The 22761-nt window shown below is 36.8% G+C and overlaps 2 protein-coding genes across 4 annotated transcripts in view; both read left to right on the top strand.

The window, feature by feature from the left end:
* fmnl2b (formin-like 2b) overlaps positions 1–11448 on the top strand; it is a 36196-nt gene extending 24748 nt beyond the window's left edge. Inside the window, exons 15-28 of one of the 3 annotated variants that reach the window (XM_016508980.1) lie at positions 1484–1838; positions 3170–3358; positions 3597–3617; positions 3782–3906; positions 4368–4570; positions 5356–5590; positions 5734–5802; positions 5890–5970; positions 6101–6230; positions 6759–6922; positions 7035–7136; positions 7215–7316; positions 8309–8432; positions 10221–11448. In XM_016508980.1, the coding sequence (XP_016364466.1) occupies positions 1484–1838; positions 3170–3358; positions 3597–3617; positions 3782–3906; positions 4368–4570; positions 5356–5590; positions 5734–5802; positions 5890–5970; positions 6101–6230; positions 6759–6922; positions 7035–7136; positions 7215–7316; positions 8309–8432; positions 10221–10330 (2010 nt within the window). In that variant the 3' untranslated portion in view covers positions 10331–11448. Of the gene's footprint in view, positions 1–1483; positions 1839–3169; positions 3359–3596; positions 3618–3781; positions 3907–4367; positions 4571–5355; positions 5591–5733; positions 5803–5889; positions 5971–6100; positions 6231–6758; positions 6923–7034; positions 7137–7214; positions 7317–8308; positions 8433–8684; positions 8801–10220 lie in introns of all 3 variants that reach the window. The other 2 variants (XM_016508982.1, XM_016508981.1) reach the window with 2 other exon arrangements.
* Positions 11449–12945: 1497 nt separating this feature from the next.
* The window catches only part of LOC107705609 (ADP-ribosylation factor-like protein 6-interacting protein 6), a 12243-nt gene continuing 2427 nt past the window's right edge, over positions 12946–22761 (top strand). The window contains exons 1-3 of the mRNA XM_016508984.1: positions 12946–13521; positions 13650–13703; positions 13779–13911. Of these exons, the coding sequence (XP_016364470.1) occupies positions 13236–13521; positions 13650–13703; positions 13779–13911 (473 nt within the window). The 5' untranslated portion in view covers positions 12946–13235. The remainder of the gene's footprint in view (positions 13522–13649; positions 13704–13778; positions 13912–22761) is intronic.

The raw sequence follows: 22761 nt of genomic DNA, 5'->3' as shown, positions 1-22761 counted from the left end.
CATTTCTTCTCCCTCTTCACGTTTCGTTGATTTTCTCCACTGCTAAAGAAACTCTTAAGCCTCTTAAAAGTCCTCGTCAGTACTCCTAACAATTTTGGACCTTAAGAGCTCTTTTAAGTGTTAAGATGCTTTCTGAATTACTTTCTTCTTTACTAGGAACTTTTCTTTAATTTTAAGAGGACACAATTATTGTTATTATCCATCAAAAATATAGGCGCCTATCTTTAGTGATGCAGCGCGGAGAGCCGCCTCAGAAACTTGCCGCAGCACGGCTGGTGAGTAGCCGGGATCAGCTCCGGTGGCCGTGTCGGAGATAATGAATTCTCAGCACTTAAGACTAAAATGGCACTTTGAGAAGCTTGATAAATACGGGCCCAGATCTATCGTTTGGATCTTATCAAATGGTTTATAACAGCCTGTCAACATAACACTACATTTTACTTTTACAGATTTAAATAATACGAAAATGTTCATTTTCAAATAATTTATAGGGCTGATAATTTAACACATTCATTTAGTACAATTCAGTGTCATTTTAGAATTATTATAGTATTTAATAATATTTTGAATTGCCTTTTATTTTCATATTTTCCATTTTCTTTTAAGTTTTAGGAATATTATGTGATTTGTCTTTTTTTATATTTCTATTTAGCTTTATTTTTATTTCAGTTTTAGTTTTGGTAATTTTAGTACTTCAACTTACATTTATTTTATTTCAGATAGTTGCCCAAGCAAACATGTCTAATTTTTAGGTTTTTCATAGAATATTTTATTTCAGCTTTATTTACAATTAATAAAATTTTTTTTTATAGTTTTAGTTAACAGTAACAACACTGGTAAAATAATATTACAAATGTGAATCTTGAGTAAATTTGAGGTTGTTGACACAACACAGCAATAGACCAACAATTAAAAAATTGTATAAATATTGATATATTATTTAAAGTTATTAATGACTAATTTGATCAATGGGGTATATGTTGAATGTCACCTAACCAAACCAGAAAACAGGTCTCATCACATCCGTTTATATGAGAGTGTTAACAGGTATATGAACTGATGGCAATAATCAGCTAACCTAGCTAGTTGTTTTTTTTGTCTGTGTTTTATTCAATTTTAATATCCAAATGTTAGTGAGAAGCACTAACACTTTTAGATATTAATCTGTATATGTGATTGACATCGGTTATGATTTTCTTTGGCATCTCCTTCGAAGGCATTTTGAGTAAAACAGCTCTGTATTTAACGAAGCACATACGCAAGACCTGATTCGATGCGACCTGTTTTACAGAACACAGAAGTTTTTTGCTCATAACCCCAATTGCCAGTCGGTTGATTAAAATATCTAATCGATTGACAAGCCATTTTTCTTAAAGAACTTCTAGAATTAATGTCGCCATGGTAGCTTAATTTATTTAATAACATGGGATGATTTCTTGTTAAATCCTAAATTACTCTGTTTGCGTACACATGTGCAATCCAGGTTGTGTACCGGGACGCCAGTTCGCAAGTTCACACGCTTCGCCGGATAGTTCGTGAGAAGGATGAGACCATTCAGAGGCAGTCCACTCTTGAGAAGAAAATCCATGAGCTAGAGCACCGAGGCAGTCTCCAGATCCAGGTGAGGGGTGAGGGAGATGGAGAAGGAGACGTGTCTCCGCTGCCGTCACCTCCTCAGCCCATGGCTCTTTCTCCCTGCCCTGATGCCATGGCCCTGGCCGGAGCCTGTGCCGGTGCAGCGTACAGCTCTGGCAGCACGTCCCAGACTGGAACTCTTCGAGCAATGGCCACACCACCACCTCCTCCCCCTCCACCACCTCCAATGGCAAGTTCCTCTGGTGAGTAATGCTTTCAACAGATCTGATGGTTCAGTGCTCATTTAATGAGGGTATAATGAAATGATTACTTTCTACAACTGAAGATGATTAATGTTATGGGTTTCACTCAGTGTGACTGCCATCATTTTATTCAATTGGGGTGGTGTAGCCTAATGGTCTTGGGTTCAAACAGTACCGTTGCTTAAATTTACAGAGCCTGAGAAATAAAAGTTTATAGGTGGGCCCCCTTCCCACAGGCCCAATGAAAAGTCTGTACCACTTTGTCACAAGGCCTGAGACAACATTCCCCTGACAGTGCCGTGAACTATGTTGATTATCCATTTACCTTCAGGTTGCTCAAGGTGGATTGTTCCTGTGTGTTAAAAACGATGGTTGACTAAATGATTAGTAATCATAGATCTATCAATTATTTTAAATGTTTAAGTGTCAGATAACTGATATGCAGAACCAATATTTAATAATTGTTTTATGCATTTTTGCACAGATAATTGTTGCTTCATAGAAACATAATCCCCGGTTTCACAGACAAGGCTTAAGCCTAGTCCCAGACTAAAATGCATGACTGAGCTGTTTTAACTGAAAGAAACTTGCATCGAACATATCTTAAAATATGTCAGCGCCTTAAAAGTTACTTTAATGTCCTAATTGAAACCAGGTGTTTCACCTGTCTGTGAAACCAGGTCTAAATGCATTATGATTATTTGTATAATTATAAACATTTACACCAACATGCAAAAGCTTGAGGTCAGAAGATATTAAAAAAAAAAAAAATGAAATAAGGCTTATGTTCATCAAGTCTGAACTTATTTGATTAAATTTTTTAAATATATTTTTATTTCAAATAAAAATGTTTGCTGAATGCTGAATGAAGCTCTTTATATATATATATATATATATATATATAAGAAATAAGGAAAATCTGTAAATGCATCAGAACATTCATAAAGTCCAGCTGATCAGAACTATTAATGTTTTTCTGAACCTAGATTCTATGACAGCTGCCTAACTAACTAAATACCTAACAGACCACCATTTTACCATGTTTTTACTGTGAGCAACGTGTTTGCAGCCAGTAGTTGCGCAGAGCTGCATAAAGACTGTGCCAGCATTTTTACCACAAATTAATGGCATTTGTGGGTACAATTGTTTAAAGAGCCACCAGATATATATATACTGATCTGAACTGATTAATTGGAAATAATAAATATCTAAACCAATTATCAGTCTATCCCTTCTAACCAGTTATTCTTTGTTACGTTTTAATTGTGCTTAAGCTTGCTGTCTAAAATTAATTGTTAGTGCCATCACACGTTCTCTCTCCTCTCCTGTAGTTCCTAATGGGCCATCGGCAGCTCTCGCACCTCCACTGCCGCCACCTCCTCCTCCTCCTCCTCCCCCACCTCCACCTCCTGGACATTCTATTGAGATCTCTGCTCCATTACCCCCGCCTCCCCCTCCTTGTGCTCCTCCTCTCCCAGGAAGCGGGACGCCAACTGTCATATTCAACTCTGGCTTGACAGGTATAAATGTGTACATGATTGTTTCAGTGTGAATGGGTCATTGCAAATGTATTATTTTTTTGTTGTCTGTTTTCATTCATATTATTTTTCCCTGAAATAATTTTCCAAGCTTTTGTGGATTTTTGTTCAGCACTTCTTAGTGCTCAGAATTTTCGGCTTTCTCTTTCTAGACATTTGTGCTTTATTACTCTCTAAACATTTGTTTTTATCTACTCTCTTTTTCCTCCCGCCCTCAAAGATGGACCAATCAAGCTCTTCTGTAGGTTTCCTGATATTTGTCATGGCCACCATTTACTGTCATGATCTAGTCACATTATGTGTTGTGTGTCTTTGCTTAACACATTATCATGTATTTTTGTGATTCTTTTTAATCTCATTGAATAGTTGTTTTGGTAGTCACAGGCCTCTTTTCTTTCTTGGCAGCTGTGAAAATTAAAAAGCCAATCAAAACCAAGTTCCGCTTGCCAGTGTTCAATTGGGTGGCTCTGAAACCAAATCAGATCAACGGCACTGTCTTCAATGAAATCGATGACGAGAAGATTCTAGAGGTATTTGTCTGCAGCACATTACATGGTGTGAAATGTGTGATCTCTATCAACTTCAAGTACATTCTGTAACAGCTGCTTACTAAAATTGCAAGAAACGACACATACAGAAAGTCAAACGTCACTGCCCTTAGCGGCTCATTGTACTTCAATAATCTGACACAATTCCAGGTGAAAACAATTTAGGATGGGATTTGATTTTGTGAATTGAGAACGAATGATTGGATAATGAAAAGTTGGTTGCCTATCAGAATGAGCCATGTACTTGGATGGGAAGGGGTTAAGGAGGCAGAGCAAGAACATTTTGATAAAAGATTATGAAAACAATGTATTTGAAATAACCAATGACCAGGAAGTCCTACTGTGCATGATTCATTGGTGCCATTAGTGGTGCCAACGTTTTCGAACACCAAGTTCTAGGAGTACTATGGATTACAACTTCAATAGAATGCTTTGGTTTGCAGGATTTGAATGTGGATGAGTTTGAGGAAATGTTCAAGACCAAAGCCCAGGGCCCTGCCATCGACATGACGATGCAAAAGCAGAAGGCTCCTCAGAAGGGCCCCAATAAAGTTTCACTGCTGGAGGCCAACAGAGCCAAAAACCTTGCCATCACGCTCCGCAAGGCAGGGAAGAGCCCAGAAGAGATCTGCAAAGCAATCCAGACGTAAGTTCCCCCTTTGTCATTAGGGCCTTTCGCACCGCTTTAGTTCCAGAACTAAATGTACAGTACTAAAGTACTGGGACGATTTTGCGCGAACTATTTACGAATACCATTTAAAGGGTTGCATTCGCACCGAGAGTGTGTACTAAGTGACGTAAGCCGGTCGACAGCGTGAGGGCGTTTTCGTACGCGTTTGGCCAATCAATGTCTACTTGCGTCGCGATTAGTACCAGTTGTGCTGGTTAGACCCTGCTCTGGAGTAGGAGCTAATTTGGTTCTCGAAAAAGGCAGTCCGGTACTAAAATCGCACCCAGTTCCGGCGGTGCGAAAACGCCAAAAAGTGCGTAGTTCCACAATTAGTTCTGGTACTATGAAAAGGTTCCCGCGGTGCGAAAGGCCCTATAAATGTCAAGATAAAGATGAACCATATTCTCTGTGAGATGATGTTTTACAACTGTGGGATTGCTCTTGTTCAAAGTGATAGTTCACCCAGAAATGAAAATTACAACAAAACACTGGTCAAAAAAACTCCTCTTGGCTTATATCGAAATCCTCCAACATTTTTCTTTACAAATCCTCATTTTGTACTCCTAATTCGTGAAAGGTGTTTCCCTTACATCTGCTTGATAGAACATCAGTCAGTTCTTGTTCTGTTCCACAGTTCAGTTCCTGTATCTTCTATCTCTGCTGGTTTAGTTTAGTTTGGTTTTGTTGTTTGGTTTGTTTTTTTTTGTTAATTTTGTTTTTTTTTAATAGCACTCTGATCAGTTTCTCTCAACCGCCCACAGGTTTGATCTACGTACAGTGCCCTTGGATTTCGTGGAATGTTTGATGCGGTTCATGCCCACTGAAAGTGAGGTGAAGGTGCTCCGCCAGTATGAGCGAGAGCGACGGCCAATGGATGGGCTCACTGATGAGGACCGATTCATGATGCTCTTCAGCAAGATTGAAAGGCTGCCACAGCGGATGACCATCATGGCCTTCATGGGCAACTTTAGCGATAGCCTGCAGATGCTCACACCGGTAAGGTGGAAAGAGAGAAGAAAAAAAAAAGAGGAACAACCGTTGTTGAATCATTTAATTGAATAATAACACTCTTATCAATAAAGATCAATCTGAAATGTATTTATACATTTGTCTGTTTGCTGTTGCTGTTTTTCCTACAGCAACTGCACGCTATCATAGCAGCATCTGTATCCATAAAGTCATCACAGAAGTTAAAGAAAATCCTTGAGGTAAGCCAATATAACTTTAATTTCACGGAGTTTCTTGTAGTTATAGAGTCTTGCTTGTAATTAATTATGTGATATCTCTCATTTCAGATCATTTTGGCCCTGGGGAACTACATGAACAGTAGTAAGAGAGGAGCTGTTTATGGCTTCAAACTTCAGAGCTTGGATTTGGTAACATCACATTTAATAACACTAAAAAAAAATAAAAAAAAAAGCTAAAAGTCATGCACTTTTTTGACATTATTAAGTTTATTCTGACATTATTAACATTAAGTTTAATTGTAATCTTTCCTGCCTTTAGCTATTGGAAACCAAGTCCACAGACAGGAAGAAGACACTTTTGCACTACATAGCCAATGTGGTGAAGGAGAAATATCCTGTTGTAAGCATTTTTTACAATGAGCTGCACTACATTGAGAAAGCTGCTGCAGGTAAGTCTCCATCAAAAATTAAAATATACTAATTAGAAATGGTAATTATATTTATTTATATTATTAGTGCTGTTAATAACTATTTCTAGAACTATTTTTTGTTGTTGTTGTTGAAGCTAAAATATAAATATTGGATAATAAAAAAAAAAAACTTAAATGCTGCCTTGGCAACTAACTAAAGTAAAATTAGTTCAATTTAAAGTACTAAAATTACTAAAACTGAAATCAAAATAAATTAAAACTAAATCGAAATAAATAAAAAAAACTAATGAAAGTGACAAGTACATAAAAAAAATCACTGATACTTAAAACAGCATAATTAAATAAATAAAAAATTATTATAAAATAACATAAATAATACTAAAATAACACTTTCTAAATTCATTTTAAAATCACATTAACAGAAAGAAATACAAAAATTATTGTCCTCAAATATGCATTTTTTTTTTTTTTGCTCTAATATGCTAATATGTTGATTCTACAGTAAGTTTGTTTTTGACGGTGGGTCTCATTATTCCCATGTTGCAGTCTCACTGGAGAATGTTCTCCTGGATGTGAAGGAGCTCCAGAGAGGTATGGATCTGACCAGAAGAGAGTACAGCATGCACGGCCACAACTCCCTGCTCAAAGACTTCATCCATCACAATGAGGCCAGACTGAAGAAGCTCCTGGATGATGCTAGGATTGCACAGGTAGAAAAAAGCAGGGTATAGGGTGTTGTGTTGGGCTGGTAATGGTAAGGCTGTAGGTTTGAATCTCACAAGGGATAATCCCCATGATCATGTGGCTTGCATGTAATTACAGGATGCCTTTGACGATGTTGTTAAATTCTTCGGGGAGAGCCCCAAGACCATGCCACCCTCTGTGTTCTTCCCTGTGTTTGTTCGCTTCATCAAGTCCTATAGGGTGAGTCTGTATGCTATCAGTGCATCAACTTCCTTCTGGTTCACACAAGGCCCAGATCTAATTTGTCGTTGTTTTCAGCAAGCGAATGAAGAGAACGAGCAGAGGAAGAGGCAAGAGCAGCTGATGATGGAGAAACTTCTGGAACAGGAGGCTATGATGGAGGAGCAAGAAAATCAACAGGTATAATGATTTGAGAGCCTTAGTAGAGCACACTAGGGCTGGGTTGAAAATATCAGTTTCTCGATTTTATCAGTTCTCATTTTGAGGAACCGATAATGATTCTTATATCCCAAAAATTGATATTTTATTCTATGCTGTTTTCAGTTGATGTGTAAGCAAAACTTCACTACACAGTATTTTATAGCATGGCTTCCATCCAACAAACTATTGATCCAATTTCAAATTCTGTCAATTTTATTATGAAATTCGAACAATAAATACCATTTTGGCACTTTTTAATGTGATGACAGATCACTGTAGTGCCTTAGTTCAAGCAAAGTGCCATGCACATGAACTAATCATCTCTTCCTCTTTAATACTAGTTACCGCACAAAATAAACGTAAATGAACATGAGAAGGTATGTTGAAAAGTACAGTACAACTTACTGAAATGTATCATGTCTATTGTAATCATACAATCAAGTGTTTCAACTACAGAACTTCTCCAATAAAACAGCTTGTAAATGTAACATTACATTTACCTCTGGAAAGCCATTCAATGATCGTAGCTCGGTAGTTAACTATAAAAATTAACTTTGGAGCGAAGCATTTTGCTAAATATATGTATTATATTATATAATCATTAAATTTATAATGTTCTTAAATATTTAATGTATGTTAGGAATTTTAATGTTTGTATACAAATCATTTAATTTTAACCTTAAATTTTACAGTAATGTACCAACTGACAGAATTCCCTGTATGGTTTACAGCATTAGTTTTTAGTTAGTAGAGAATTTTGTGCTTAAACTGACATGTACTGTACCTGAATCGAATTGAGATCTGAATCGAGTCGAAACGCAAGTTTGTGAAACTAAATCAAATCGAACCGTGCAATTTGTGTCAATACCCAGCCTTAGAGCACACTACAGTGTACATTAAAGGAAAGATTACAGCAAAGCTGTGTGCACTAACTGGATATTCTGTCATTTATTAATTTGTACAAACACCAGTCACCATCTCACAAGGGCAAGCGGCAGCAGCAGGAACTGATCTCAGAGTTAAGGAAGAGGCAAGGCAAAGATAGCCGCCACGTCTACGAAGGCAAAGATGGAGCCATTGAGGACATCATTACGGGTAAGAACGCTGCTGGATGCAAGCTTAAACAGATTCATTTGATTGTACGTACGTCAAATGAATCTGTTTCCCTAAGTGTGTATTGGTCTTGTTCTTTAGATAGTAACATTAGACGTACAGTAGCAGTAGACACCATGCTGTTTAGCTTTACTGGAGTTTAGAGGCTTGAAGTTTCTGTCTGATTCTGTGCCTTTTCTAGAGCTTCTAGCTTTTGGTGTTTCTGTGTTGTGATTGGCTATTATTTTGCTGCAGTGCTGAAGACCGTCCCCTTTACCGCACGATCAGCCAAACGTGGCTCGCGGTTCTTCTGTGACCCCGCCCTCTCCGAGGACTTCCATTATTAAACTAAATTCTGTCCCCTCAGAAAGGTGCCTTTAAGTCCGTCTCTTCTTCACTCATCTCCTAGTCATTCCCTCCATCCTTCTCTCTGTTTCTTCATTTGTTTACTATTCACCTGGGTAAGGGCATTAAATACAGGATGGAAACGTGAATTCTCTGCATAAAAAAATGCATGCCTGCCAATAATTTCTGTTATGCATTTTGTTTCCTGCACATTATTTAAATCTAGTCGCAGATTTAAAAATCTGTTGAAGTGTCCCCTCCCATTGAGTAGATCTAATACAGTTGCAGGCAAACTTTGTCTCTGGTAACCACCTTCCAACATATCATGACTTATCAGAAGGATCTGAGTTGTACGGATGCACTAAAATTACAATTCTGGCTGATATGATATGCTGATAATATTTTAATGTTGTTGAAAACATATAAATATTCTATTCCATTTTATCTGAATAACGAAAATTTGCCATTTTAAATGCTCTAATTAAATGTAGGGATCATAGCATTATGTACAGTGTGAAGAATTAATATTGCCCTTTTCATTCTTTCATATACTAAAGATTACATTTAACAGTGTTAAATGTAAAAATATTGCAGTTTTGTAGAGATTAACTTCACAATTGCATTAATTTAATGCTCACTTTGTCAATCTAAAAACAAGGAAAGTAAATATGCACAGTTCAATATTCAATATTAACCTATACCAATAAGTGGTAGAGACAAATAAATGGCCAATATTAAAATATGCTATTCCATTTAAATGTAAAAAATAATACATCAAAAACTATGATCAGTCATTTTAAGTGTTCCAAGCAGTATGAAGAATTCATCATTTCATTTTTTCATTTGCTGAAGATTACATCTAACAATGTCAATAAATCATTATTCTTTTGTAAAGATTAACTTTACAATTGCCATTATTTGATGTTCATGCCAATGTACAAATAGGGTAAATTAGCATTAGCATGATACCATTATATCAAATATCAACCTATACCATTAAATGGTGGAGACCGATAAATGGCCAATATTAAATTTTGTCAACAAAAAAAATATATTAAAATTATTAGTGTGTTGTAAAGATTAACTTTCCCATAACCATAATTTAAAAATAGGGGAAATAAGTATGCCCAGTTGTATATTCAGTATCATCAGCCATTATATCAAACCTATACCAATAAACGGTAGAGACAGATAAATGGCCAATATTAAACTGTTCTATTCCATTTTGCCAATTGGTTTCCGAAACACCCAATGGTGTTTGCCAATAACACCCAATAACCGATATAGTACCGGAATATCGTGCATCCCTACTAAATTGATCTAAAACTAACCAAAAATCCACACACCTGCCTGTTTTGTACCCATCTTTGGCCCTGTCTCATCCATATCCACAGGCACAGACTGTAGTTGTGCTCACTGTGTAACGGTTGACTTGTTTGTCTTCAGACCTGCGCAGTCAACCTTTCCGACGGGCCGATGCCCTGAGGAGGAGTGGGAGAAGGAACTTGGAGATACAGCACCTTCTGCTACGCAACATGGAGATCACCACCTGTTAGCCAAGTTTGTTCAGCTTTTGAGGACAGAAGGTGGGCCAATGACACTACTGAACAAACAATAGCACACTTAGGTCAATGGAAGGATGGATAAATGTGACACTGAACACTTCTGCTTACCTGAGATCTGACATCTTGATTTAATGGATTGTTTTAAAGAACGTAAGATAAAGAGAACATGAAGTGTAGAGTGGTGGATGCAGTATGTTGACTTAGTCAAATATTGTGGATTCTACAAATGGACATTGTGAAGAAAGATTGTGGTCTTTTATGATTCACTATATTCAACATTGAGACATTGTGTATCATGTACAAGACAGAGCAGAAATGCCAAAGGAAGTCCTTGGATTGGCCCACTTTTCATTTTCATTGTCATTTTACCTCCGGTTCTAAAACTCCAAGCTGAGTAGCTTTTTCTGAGGGGAAGATTTACAAGATGCACTTTTATTTTTAACTTTGATCATCTTAAAACTGAACTTTCGATTTAAAAAAAAAACATGGATGACGTGCGAGAGGGAGATTCAGTCTTGACACTGTAATGCTGTTGAGGATTATTAAACATCCCATGAAATGTTGAGAAAATGTTTACTACTAAGCATTCCCAATCAGTTTGACATTGTATTTACAGTACATCTCATTTTAATCACAGACTTGCTCTCCTACTGGTTTTATCTCATTTGACATTTGTAAACTGTGGAAAAGAGTGCTGTTTTTTTTAAAACGAAGACATTTCATTGGACAAAAAAAGTCTTTTTTTTAAATGTACAGATATTTTGCTACAAAATTGAGCCTCTTATTTTTTACATTGTTCATCCATTGTGGTGCTGTACATATTGTTGAAACAAAACAACTTGTCCTGCAATATCACTGGAATGTTAATAACTTTTATGTTGTTTAGTATGACAGTATTATTTAATCTGATGGTGAATCAACTTACTCTGTGACCTAAATTGCTCTCTTATCACTATTGTTGCATATGGTAAATGTCTGTGGTTGCACGTAACACTTGAAAGCTTGAACAGACACTAGTGGCACATATAACTTTTTTTCTACTTTGAACTCTTTAACTGGAATCAGTGGTTGTGTGCAAATAAAGCAATGACACCAGCACCATTAAAAAACAGTGATTATTTTGTGTGGTCGATGCAAGAATTCACAGAGAGGTTTTTATTTGACTGAAAATCGGGATCGACACATGAGGATGCTCAATGATAAATGTGATGTTGGAGCTACTTGTGGGCAGTGGTAACTTAATGCTGCCACAAGGTGGTAGCAAACCCTTGTGTTCAAGGATCTTAGCCATTTCTTTTTGGCCCCAGGTCCATGGAACCGGCATTTGTACTATTAAACATGGTCAGATTACAGTTAGGTTATTTAAACCAGACCACATAATAATGTATAGCTCTCTGTCTCTAGAAGTTTCATAAAATTCATATTACTATAAAAATTCATTTTACATTTATGCAGGTTTTCGATGACTGATAATCTTTCAGTTTTTGGTATACTATCCTTTTAATAAAATAACCAACACTATTGCTGTGATCTGCAATACTAAAAACGAAATCCAAATAATAGACAAAATGACAAAAAGTAATATTTTGCTATATGGCTGTACAAGGACACAGCAGGTGGTGATATATTCAGCATAAATGATCCAAAAATGCAATGCTTTAAAATACTTTAACACTAAAACTTAGACCCAACTTTTCAAATATGAGATGAGCAATGCTTCTTTTGTGTATTTAAACATTTATGTATATAAAAAGCATTACATAATGTAATCGGTGAATCATCTCATTTTCAGCCGCTTTAGTTATACTGTTCCAGCAGATCACAGTGGGATACCTATATCCTGTCTGCTGGCTAATGGACATCACACAAGGTTGGGGACCAGTTCACCATGCAGAACTAAAGAGGAGACAAATAAAAGCTGACAACTCCTCACGCTATGGAGAACGTGGGCAGACCTCCCAACTGCCACTGTCAGAAGCTTTAAGAGTGCTGAAGAATTGTTCCATGAAAAAACTATGAAAACATAAATGAAAGAATACAATAGATAAGTGCTTAGAGTGAAAATTACTCTTAAAATCGTACTCAAGTAATTAGTCAATTAACAGAATCGTTTATCCAAAATGAACAGACTATACCATAACATGATATTGCTGAAAAATGTGTAGATGACATTTAACTTAATTCGATATTAAATATTAAGTATTAGTCCATATTAATAGTTGTTTCGCACAAAGTTATCAACCTCTGTAAGAAAAAAAAAAGAATAAAAGCAAGCAAAACACGAGCTAAAAATTCAAGTAATATTTCAGTAATTTAATTTTTCTTCCACATTATCTGTTAGACCTCAATGTTCCTTCAGATGTGGTGGGATTAATGTGTTTGATCTTCGGGCTATTCCATTTTGACATCAGTGACAAACTCAATTCAGTCTGCTGTCAGTCTTCATCAAATTAAACTAGTTTTGTGTGCTGAAGATTAACAATGTGTGAAACAAGTAGGTTTGTTTAATGACGTTCATCACATCCAATCGTATGGTCGTATTTCCTGGGTCGTCAATTACGATTGGACAACACGGTAATCGAGGCGGTGCTTCACAAACACGGAAGCACAAACCGCGATGTTTTGAAACTGTTCGCCGTTTAACAATTTTCTAATTAATACACGCTGTGTTCAGCGAAAATGGCTTTAAGTCGGTTGTGTTTCTCGTTTAACTGAATAAAAAGTATTTAACATGCATTGTACAAATCGAGTGTAATTAATCATTTGAAAAGTGAGATTAACTGGCGAGCTAACTAACTAGCCAGTTGTCTAGGAAACGGAAACGCGCAAACTAAAGACGCAGGATGTGACTCACGAGCCAACAATTTCTACTTTAGAAACTTTTATCTTGGCGACCATGCTGCGGTCTGCCAGAGATAAAGACGTCCAATCCTTAGACGTTTATTCTGATGATGAAGATAATACTCCATTAGCAGGAAGAAGAAACATGTTGGGGGAAATAAATGCAGCTTCACTTGAGAGCAGCGAAATCCGCAGGGCAACGCCTGGGCGGCAACCCGTACTCCAGCGCTTCTGGAAACACACTCACCTGTGGCCCGCTCGTATAGTCTCTGTGCTATGCAGCGTAGTCATCGTCTCATTTATCGCTGTGCTCATCTCCTTCTTGTACATCGTATTAAAAGGTAAGGTTAAAATAAGTTCATATCTATATCTTGGAACCCTTCTCCAGAAGTTCAAGCATGTGCAATACCGAATGATATATGCATTCTGCATGTATGCTTGATTTGGTTAATAATTCTTTGATCTATAGATCTAAGAGCAGAGAGGATAACCACTGAAGATGGATCAGAAGTGAGACTCCTAGGTAGGTCCAAATTACACCTAGTGTATTTTAACATAGTGGTTGCATATTGTAAAACACAGGACTTTTTTCCTGCAGGTTTTTGGTGTATTTTGGTCCTGTCTTCCGTGGCTGGAGTTCTTTGTTGCAGTTTCTCCTGGACCCTAACCTACTTTGACTCTTTTGAGCCAGGAATGTTTCCCCCAACTCCTCTTTCTTCAGCCAGACTCAAGTGAGCCTGTTTTATCTCTTAGCACAATTAAATCACCAAACCATATTCTCTAAAGCACAAACATTTTTGCACACTGCCAATAGAGTTCTGCGAATACGTTTGCATAAGCCTTGCAGAATATGCAGGATATTAATAATTTTAGGAAAATAGGAAGGAAAAAAATACATTATTTATTTTGTACTATTTTGCACTGTACTAAGATTCAAGGGTATGTAACATTCACTGATGCTCAAGAAGGCAATGTGATGCGTTATGATCGGTGAGGTATAAACTTTTTGAATTAGATGATCGGGTAAATTGTAGTTATTTTGTCTTATTGGAAACATGTAAATATCTTATGTAGCTTCTGAAAGGTGCTAAAATGCTTTAAATAATATTTATTTATGTATCTTTAAACAGAATAAGAATAAATTACAAATCATCCTGTTAAAAAAAATTCACACCCCACAGCTCTTAATGATTCATGTTGCCTTCTTGAGCATCAGTAAATCTTTTCATCTTTTGTAATAGTTGTATATCAGTCCCTCAATTGTTCTCAGTGTGAAAAGATAGATCTCAAAATCATACAGTCAACTAGTAGTGTAACGATATTCAAACCAAACCGAAAAACGTACGTACCGCGGTACTCTCATGGCCTTCCCCGCCCCCAACTGAGACTTTGAAAAGGAAAGTACCATTAAGGACAACATCTGCAGAACAAATCTGTCATATAGGCTACATAAAATTATAATGAGAACACGACTGTAAAAGAATGTCATGTTTCAACACGTTATGGAAAGAATGTGTACACAGAGTTATATCTTCATGACTAGCTCAGTCAAACACACACACACACACGCATATATTGTGTATATATTATTTATCTCATATAAGCTGTATTTGGTGGAGTTACGCTGCAGTAAAGTGCTTCATTGTAGCCCTACTACGGTCATTATCTCTTCAGCACGCAGCGCGAGCAGCACAAACAACAATGCTGAATTTGAATAACTATGACTGGGACTGTCATATACATAACATTATAATGAGAACACTATTATAATTTTAGTTGCTGTGTTTCGCTCTGTGGATGCATTGCGCACATTCCCGCAGATTTCGCGATTATAAAGCAGGAAATTCCCGCAAACATTTTTGCACTGTAGCATGTAGGTTGAATCCAAACTGATCATCAAAGCGGATAACTTATCATTTTAAAACTTTCTGTAAGATGGAATTTCACAAAAAATGTGAGTGATTGGGATTGAGTGGTACCGCGTCTTCTCCCACTCTCTCAAAATGCACAAATGGCCTCACATCTATATCCACGTTGAGTTTGCTCTGCAAGCGAGCTTCACACTGCAATACAAGACTAGCACGCGTTAGATGTGGATCCAACCCCGCCCCCTGGATCTTTGTTCTGCAGTGAGGGGCTACTGGCGCGTTTCGGACAGTTGACGGAATTGTCACTAGCAAGTCATTTTAAGTAATGCCAATTTAAACATTCAAGCTATTTTAACCCATAAAGTACTCCCCCCATTTCAAGACGGTCTTCAATGTGCTCTCAGCTAATGCGCGGCCAGCCGCCTCTCAAAAGGCTCGCGACTCTCTCGAGTGTCAGATTGAGTTATTACATATTTGATTAGAATAATTTCCTTATTGTCATCCATGGCACATGCATTTTTATAGGTAGCCTGAGTAATGTTGTCCAATGACTTGTTTGCATTATTTATGCATTATTTTATTTTATTATATTTAATTTTTTAAGGCAATAGATTTTTTGGTAACACTTTACAAAACAACCATTTTTAAAGTCTCATTTGTTAATGCATTAAACATGAACTAACAGAGAGCAATTATTGTTTATTATTATTATTATTATTCAGTTAAAAGTGAATCTAGTGTTCTTTTGTATTGCTAGTGCCATGCCACGTGATATGAACCGAACTGTGGCATTGGTATATCGTTATACCCCTAACAGTCACTGTTGGTAAGGGTTCAAATGTGCAGAAGATGCTAGAACACCAAAGAATGTGCAGGGCCTGTTCTAAAGAACAGTGGGCAGTTAACTGCTCAGGGCAAACAATGGACATGAACAAAACATAAAAACAAGTTTTGATCATCCAGGTAACAACACACAATATTAGGGTATGTAAACTTTTGAACAAGTTAATTGTGTGAGTTCGGTCATTATTTTGTCTTGTGGATGTAAACATCTGTTATGTGAAACAGCTTATTTAGGACGGTACTAAATAAAAAGTAACAGTTTTTATGATCCCTCTTATTTTGTTAAAATTATTAACATCTTGCATATTATGCAAGGGGTATGTAAACTTATGAGCAGAGCTGTATCAATAGATAATACCATGTCCATTAACATTTTTTTTTTTATTCGAAGGTCAAGGTAAAATGAAGTAATTTTATATTATTGTAAGACGATATATGGCACATTTTAGGTGCTATAAGTGGTCGCCATCTCCTTTTTTTCCTCTATTTTCAATGCAAATTATTACTCAGTCTGTAAAGCTCACTTGAATTTGTTCTAGATCATTAGATGTGAACTTATGGTGCTTTGGAAGCCGGTCTGAAACCAGAAGAAGGGACCTTTATACAAAAATAATGTTTGTTTAGTCATTAACTGTCTGGGTTGCAAACTGCCTTCAGTTTCAAGAAACACATAATTTCCATTTTCCAAGTAATTCAAACTGATCTTTTGCAATAGTGCTGTGTTTGTTACTGTTTAAAAATAACCAAAAGAATTAAAAGCAAATATTGATGTTATGTTATAGATTTTAAGTCCATACCAAAGAAATCAGAAGAAAATTCTTAGAAATTACATTAAAGTTCACATTCATCTGCAGTAGGCAGAGAAACTCAAATTCCAAGTAGAAGTGATCATCCAATCACTTCACTCCAGTCTCACTCATTATCACTGCTGCAGCACCTGCGACAGTCATCCCACTGATCTTGTGAGCACAATTCTTTTATTTCAGTGCTTGTTGTTGTTGTCTGATTTTCTCAACAAGTAGCTGTTTTTTTCCACGGCCAGTTCTACTCTTTAGTGTAATACCTTGAAAGAGTACAAGAGTTATAGGAACATGTTATCAAGGCTGTTCCTCTGGTCTGAGGTTATTCAGCCATTTTTCCTATTTTGTTTTTAGCTGTCAGTGCCTTAGAAGCTTGTCAGCTGTTAAATAGAAAATTGTTCCTATCTCTTTGTGCTGGTTTGACTCGCCCGGGCGAGCGCACAGACTCGGAGGAGAACAGAAAAGCAATTTTCCTGTAATTGCTTTTCATCTTCAGACCTGAATACTTGCACCAAGCGGCACATTCCAAAACTGTCCCAGAATTGGTCCTCAGGGATTTTGTGTGGCTCCAAGCCCCATCAAATATGTCTAAATGTCCTTTACCCCAACTGCTTATGCTCTTGGCGTAGAGAGCGGTGAGGGGAATTTGCCTGAACTTTCTAGTGTTGCTCTTTCCAAAGTCATTGACTGTCATTTAGCTGGTTTGTTTGTTTGTTTACGTATTTATTTATTTATTGAGGGGTGGGAATTAGTTCACCCAAAAATAAATTGTCATCATTTACTGTCATCACTCCAATCCAAACCCATAAGACTTTTGACGTCTTTGAAACAAAAATGAAGATATTTTTATGAAACCTGAGAGATTTCTGTCTCTCCATTGAAAGTTCACACTACCAAAATTTTGACATTTCAAAAAGTTCATAAAAAGATTGTAAAAGTAATCAATATAAATCAAGTGGATTTAATTGAAGTTTTCTGAAGACATGATCGCTTTATATGATGAACAGATTTTAATATAGGCGTTTATTCACATATAAACAATGCATACAGAGCACATCAAATATGGTAAATAGAAGCTCAAATGTGCTTGTCTGAGACATTTGTTCTCGCGTGTCACACAAGCATGTTTGAGCCTCCACAAGAACCAGTGAGGTTTGTTCTCGCAAGTTAAAAAAGTCAATGCAAATTATTACTCAGTCTGTAAAGCTCACTTGAATTTGTTCTAGATCATTAGATGTGAACTTATGGTGCTTTGGAAGCCGGTCTGAAACCAGAAGAAGGGACCTTTATACAAAAATAATGTTTGTTTAGTCATTAACTGTCTGGGTTGCAAACTGCCTTCAGTTTCAAGAAACACATAATTTCCATTTTCCAAGTAATTCAAACTGATCTTTTGCAATAGTGCTGTGTTTGTTACTGTTTAAAAATAACCAAAAGAATTAAAAGCAAATATTGATGTTATGTTATAGATTTTAAGTCCATACCAAAGAAATCAGAAGAAAATTCTTAGAAATTACATTAAAGTTCACATTCATCTGCAGTAGGCAGAGAAACTCAAATTCCAAGTAGAAGTGATCATCCAATCACTTCACTCCAGTCTCACTCATTATCACTGCTGCAGCACCTGCGACAGTCATCCCACTGATCTTGTGAGCACAATTCTTTTATTTCAGTGCTTGTTGTTGTTGTCTGATTTTCTCAACAAGTAGCTGTTTTTTTCCACGGCCAGTTCTACTCTTTAGTGTAATACCTTGAAAGAGTACAAGAGTTATAGGAACATGTTATCAAGGCTGTTCCTCTGGTCTGAGGTTATTCAGCCATTTTTCCTATTTTGTTTTTAGCTGTCAGTGCCTTAGAAGCTTGTCAGCTGTTAAATAGAAAATTGTTCCTATCTCTTTGTGCTGGTTTGACTCGCCCGGGCGAGCGCACAGACTCGGAGGAGAACAGAAAAGCAATTTTCCTGTAATTGCTTTTCATCTTCAGACCTGAATACTTGCACCAAGCGGCACATTCCAAAACTGTCCCAGAATTGGTCCTCAGGGATTTTGTGTGGCTCCAAGCTCCATCAAATATGTCTAAATGTCCTTTACCCCAACTGCTTATGCTCTTGGCGTAGAGAGCGGTGAGGGGAATTTGCCTGAACTTTCTAGTGTTGCTCTTTCCAAAGTCATTGACTGTCATTTAGCTGGTTTGTTTGTTTGTTTACGTATTTATTTATTTATTGAGGGGTGGGAATTAGTTCACCCAAAAATAAATTGTCATCATTTACTGTCATCACTCCAATCCAAACCCATAAGACTTTTGACGTCTTTGAAACAAAAATGAAGATATTTTTATGAAACCTGAGAGATTTCTGTCTCTCCATTGAAAGTTCACACTACCAAAATTTTGACATTTCAAAAAGTTCATAAAAAGATTGTAAAAGTAATCAATATAAATCAAGTGGATTTAATTGAAGTTTTCTGAAGACATGATCGCTTTATATGATGAACAGATTTTAATATAGACGTTTATTCACATATAAACAATGCATACAGAGCACATCAAATATGGTAAATAGAAGCTCAAATGTGCTTGTCTGAGACATTTGTTCTCGCGTGTCACACAAGCATGTTTGAGCCTCCACAAGAACCAGTGAGGTTTGTTCTCGCAAGTTAAAGTACAGTTTAGGTTCCGAAGAGTCTCTTCAGTAGACTTGATTTATATGGATTTATTTAACAAATTCTGGATTTATGGATTTATTTAACAAATAAAAACCAAAAAAGTTTTGGTGTAATGGACTTGTTTTTTAAAGAATTTGTAGCTTCATTCAGATTTCTATTAATGGCAAACCTTCGTGACTGTGTCCTCTTTTGCTACATATGTCTGAGCTGTTAACAGGAAGTGTTAACCACAGAAAGAATGCCACAACCAACTCAGTTAGACCTGCACACTGGAGCTGGTGAAACCCTAGAAACTGTTTCGTCTCCATGGTTAGTAAGTAAACTGACTGACACTGAGGAATAATAATGAACGTAGGTGCATGCAGATATAGAGCATTAGTCACTCCCTCAGTGGTTTACCCACTGCATAAATGAGGAAGTGTTTGCAAGGTGTGATGAATTGCTGTTAGCCCATCAGACTGTGAATTCTGTTGTATTTCCAGTGACCTTAGTACTTCTGACATGTATTACCAGGAGTTTTGTGTACACAGATAGGAGGCATGTGGACAGCGAAGGATGCTGCCTGTGACAAGCTGTTGCCGTTTGCAGATTTAATATACTTTGAAATTACCCAATTTAGATTTAATGATCCAGTCATGAGGAGACCTAAGCTTTGAAAGACTTCAGAGGACACTCAAATGATAACATCCTCTAATGAATATTGAACGGTGACCTAAAACTGGACTAAAAATGATGCAGCCTAACATATTATGGAACAAAAATTGTAGCAGAGCTCTTTAAAGTTGTTTTTCAACTCTAATTAATTCATGCTGGATGGCACCCTTTGAACTTCTCATTCATATGAAATGGTGAAAAGACAGGGAGCCCCATTTGAAGCCAGCTGAAACGTGTTTCCTCTGCTAACTTTGAGTTTGCAAATGAGTTTTAAGGCTGTGCTCCAATTTATGAATCTATAAGCCAGATTCTGATTGGCTGTTTGGGAGGAACGTTATTGATTGTGTCTGGAGGCTTGGCGATAAAACCCAGGGTCACTTCATCGCCAAACGAGTTGGTTATCTAATCACACAGCGGTAGGTCTGTCCTAAACCCCAACTTACACAGCCGGCTCAGAACACAATCACGCTATCGACCAGCTTGCAGCCGGATGGGGTGGTATTGACTGACCCCCACGGAACTGTGACTGGGTCTGCTTGTTCTTTCACGCTTGCATAGCTCCAGTTCACCACCACAATACAGCAGTAGTTGGCACACACTCTGTCCTATTGGCATTCTCCATGTCAGTTTTCACTGTATGTCGACTCGCAGCGCTGCTCTGGCAGTTAGCCTCTTGCATTATCCTCAAATGACTGGAATGCTAATAAAAGCTTTCCTCTTTTGTTTCCAGATATGTACACATGTATTAGTATAATGCACTCATCACTTAGTCTCCATAGAAACCCAACCTTTCAATCATTGGGTGCCTGTGGTCACAGTCAGTTGTTTGTGGCTCTGTCTCCAGCAGATAAGCTTTACATTATCTGCTTTCGTTGTAGGTGAGGTTCAGGGAGTTCATGCCACAACAATTGATTTGCTGAATTAACTGGCTAATAGAAATTAGTTTAGTCTCTTTTTAAGTGCTTTGGGTTTTTAGTTGTGTCGTTCCCTGATTAGATCTCACATCCGTTAAATTATCTGAATGGATGGCCTTAATTATAATCGGTTCCCAAACTGTTTTTCCCCAATGATATGTTGGGAAATGCCTGGCTCCCTAATGATCCATGCCAAGGCTGCTGTCTGTCTAAAGTGTGTCATTAAGTCTGTTGTGTCTTTGAGATAGATGAATGTTAGTGTTTCCTGGCCATAAAAAAGGTTCAACAGACACAAGCTGATAGAGCAATATCTGAGCATGTGATATGTCTGCTTGAGACTTATCAGTGAAAATGAACCTTAATATGTCATGGTCAAGTCCAGCTGATGTAATTTAGAAATCTGCTTGTCCAGGTCCGAAAGCTCTATCAGATCCCAAAAGAAAGCAACAAAGGGTGCTAATATACACTTGCGGTGTGCTGTAATACTACCAAAAAAATCAAAACCTTTATTTCCATAGAGAAATCTCAGTTGATTTCTCAGAGAAATCTTCATTTTTATGAATCGTTAAAATATTGGTGCCCAGGACACCTTGTGGCTGTAAATAAATAGCGCTCATAAATGGCTGTTATGATAGTATTCTCAATTGAAACAGAGTGGAGGCCTTGACCTGGAAACAGTATTTGATGTGTCACAAGTGAATAACCAAGAGCATTGGTTAGCACATTTTTTGTTAACTATAGATGAGTGCTATTTGGGTAATGACAAATAATCTTTTAAAATAGATGAGCCAATTTTTCAGAAATTTACTCTTTGTATCTTGGTTTTGAATGGTTTTGAGGGGAAAAAAACTTACTTTCAAGAAAACTTTAAATTTAATGACATAAAACTGTCATGTGGTGTAATCATCAAGAAGTAACATTTGTTCCTTTTTAAAATATACTTTCAAGTTTCAAGTTTTATATATATATATATATATATACAGTGGGTACGGAATATCTGAGCATGTGATATGTCTGCTTGAGACTTATCAGTGAAAATGAACCTTAATATGTCATGGTCAAGTCCAGCTGATGTAATTTAGAAATCTGCTTGTCCAGGTCCGAAAGCTCTATCAGATCCCAAAAGAAAGCAACAAAGGGTGCTAATATACACTTGCGGTGTGCTGTAATACTACCAAAAAAATCAAAACCTTTATTTCCATAGAGAAATCTCAGTTGATTTCTCAGAGAAATCTTCATTTTTATGAATCGTTAAAATATTGGTGCCCAGGACACCTTGTGGCTGTAAATAAATAGCGCTCATAAATGGCTGTTATGATAGTATTCTCAATTGAAACAGAGTGGAGGCCTTGACCTGGAAACAGTATTTGATGTGTCACAAGTGAATAACCAAGAGCATTGGTTAGCACATTTTTTGTTAACTATAGATGAGTGCTATTTGGGTAATGACAAATAATCTTTTAAAATAGATGAGCCAATTTTTCAGAAATTTACTCTTTGTATCTTGGTTTTGAATGGTTTTGAGGGGAAAAAAACTTACTTTCAAGAAAACTTTAAATTTAATGACATAAAACTGTCATGTGGTGTAATCATCAAGAAGTAACATTTGTTCCTTTTTAAAATATACTTTCAAGTTTTATATATATATATATATATATTTTATTTTTTTTTTTTTTCCTTTTTGAAATATCATTATGTAATCATAAAAAATCTTTAGCTTTTTGTGGACCTGCACTACATTACATTTTACAACCTGATGTCTTTGTCATACAAATTTTAAAAGGCTTATTGGCCTTGACACGTTCATGAGAGGGTTTGCAGAGGTCCTCATTTTATTAT

Source organism: Sinocyclocheilus rhinocerous, unplaced genomic scaffold (genome assembly GCF_001515625.1).
Source record: "Sinocyclocheilus rhinocerous isolate Xijiao unplaced genomic scaffold, SAMN03320098_v1.1 scaffold504, whole genome shotgun sequence".
In the NCBI taxonomy this organism is placed as follows: domain Eukaryota; kingdom Metazoa; phylum Chordata; class Actinopteri; order Cypriniformes; family Cyprinidae; genus Sinocyclocheilus; species Sinocyclocheilus rhinocerous.
Note: the sequence above shows the minus strand (reverse complement) of the source record. Positions and strands in the feature narration are given on the sequence as shown.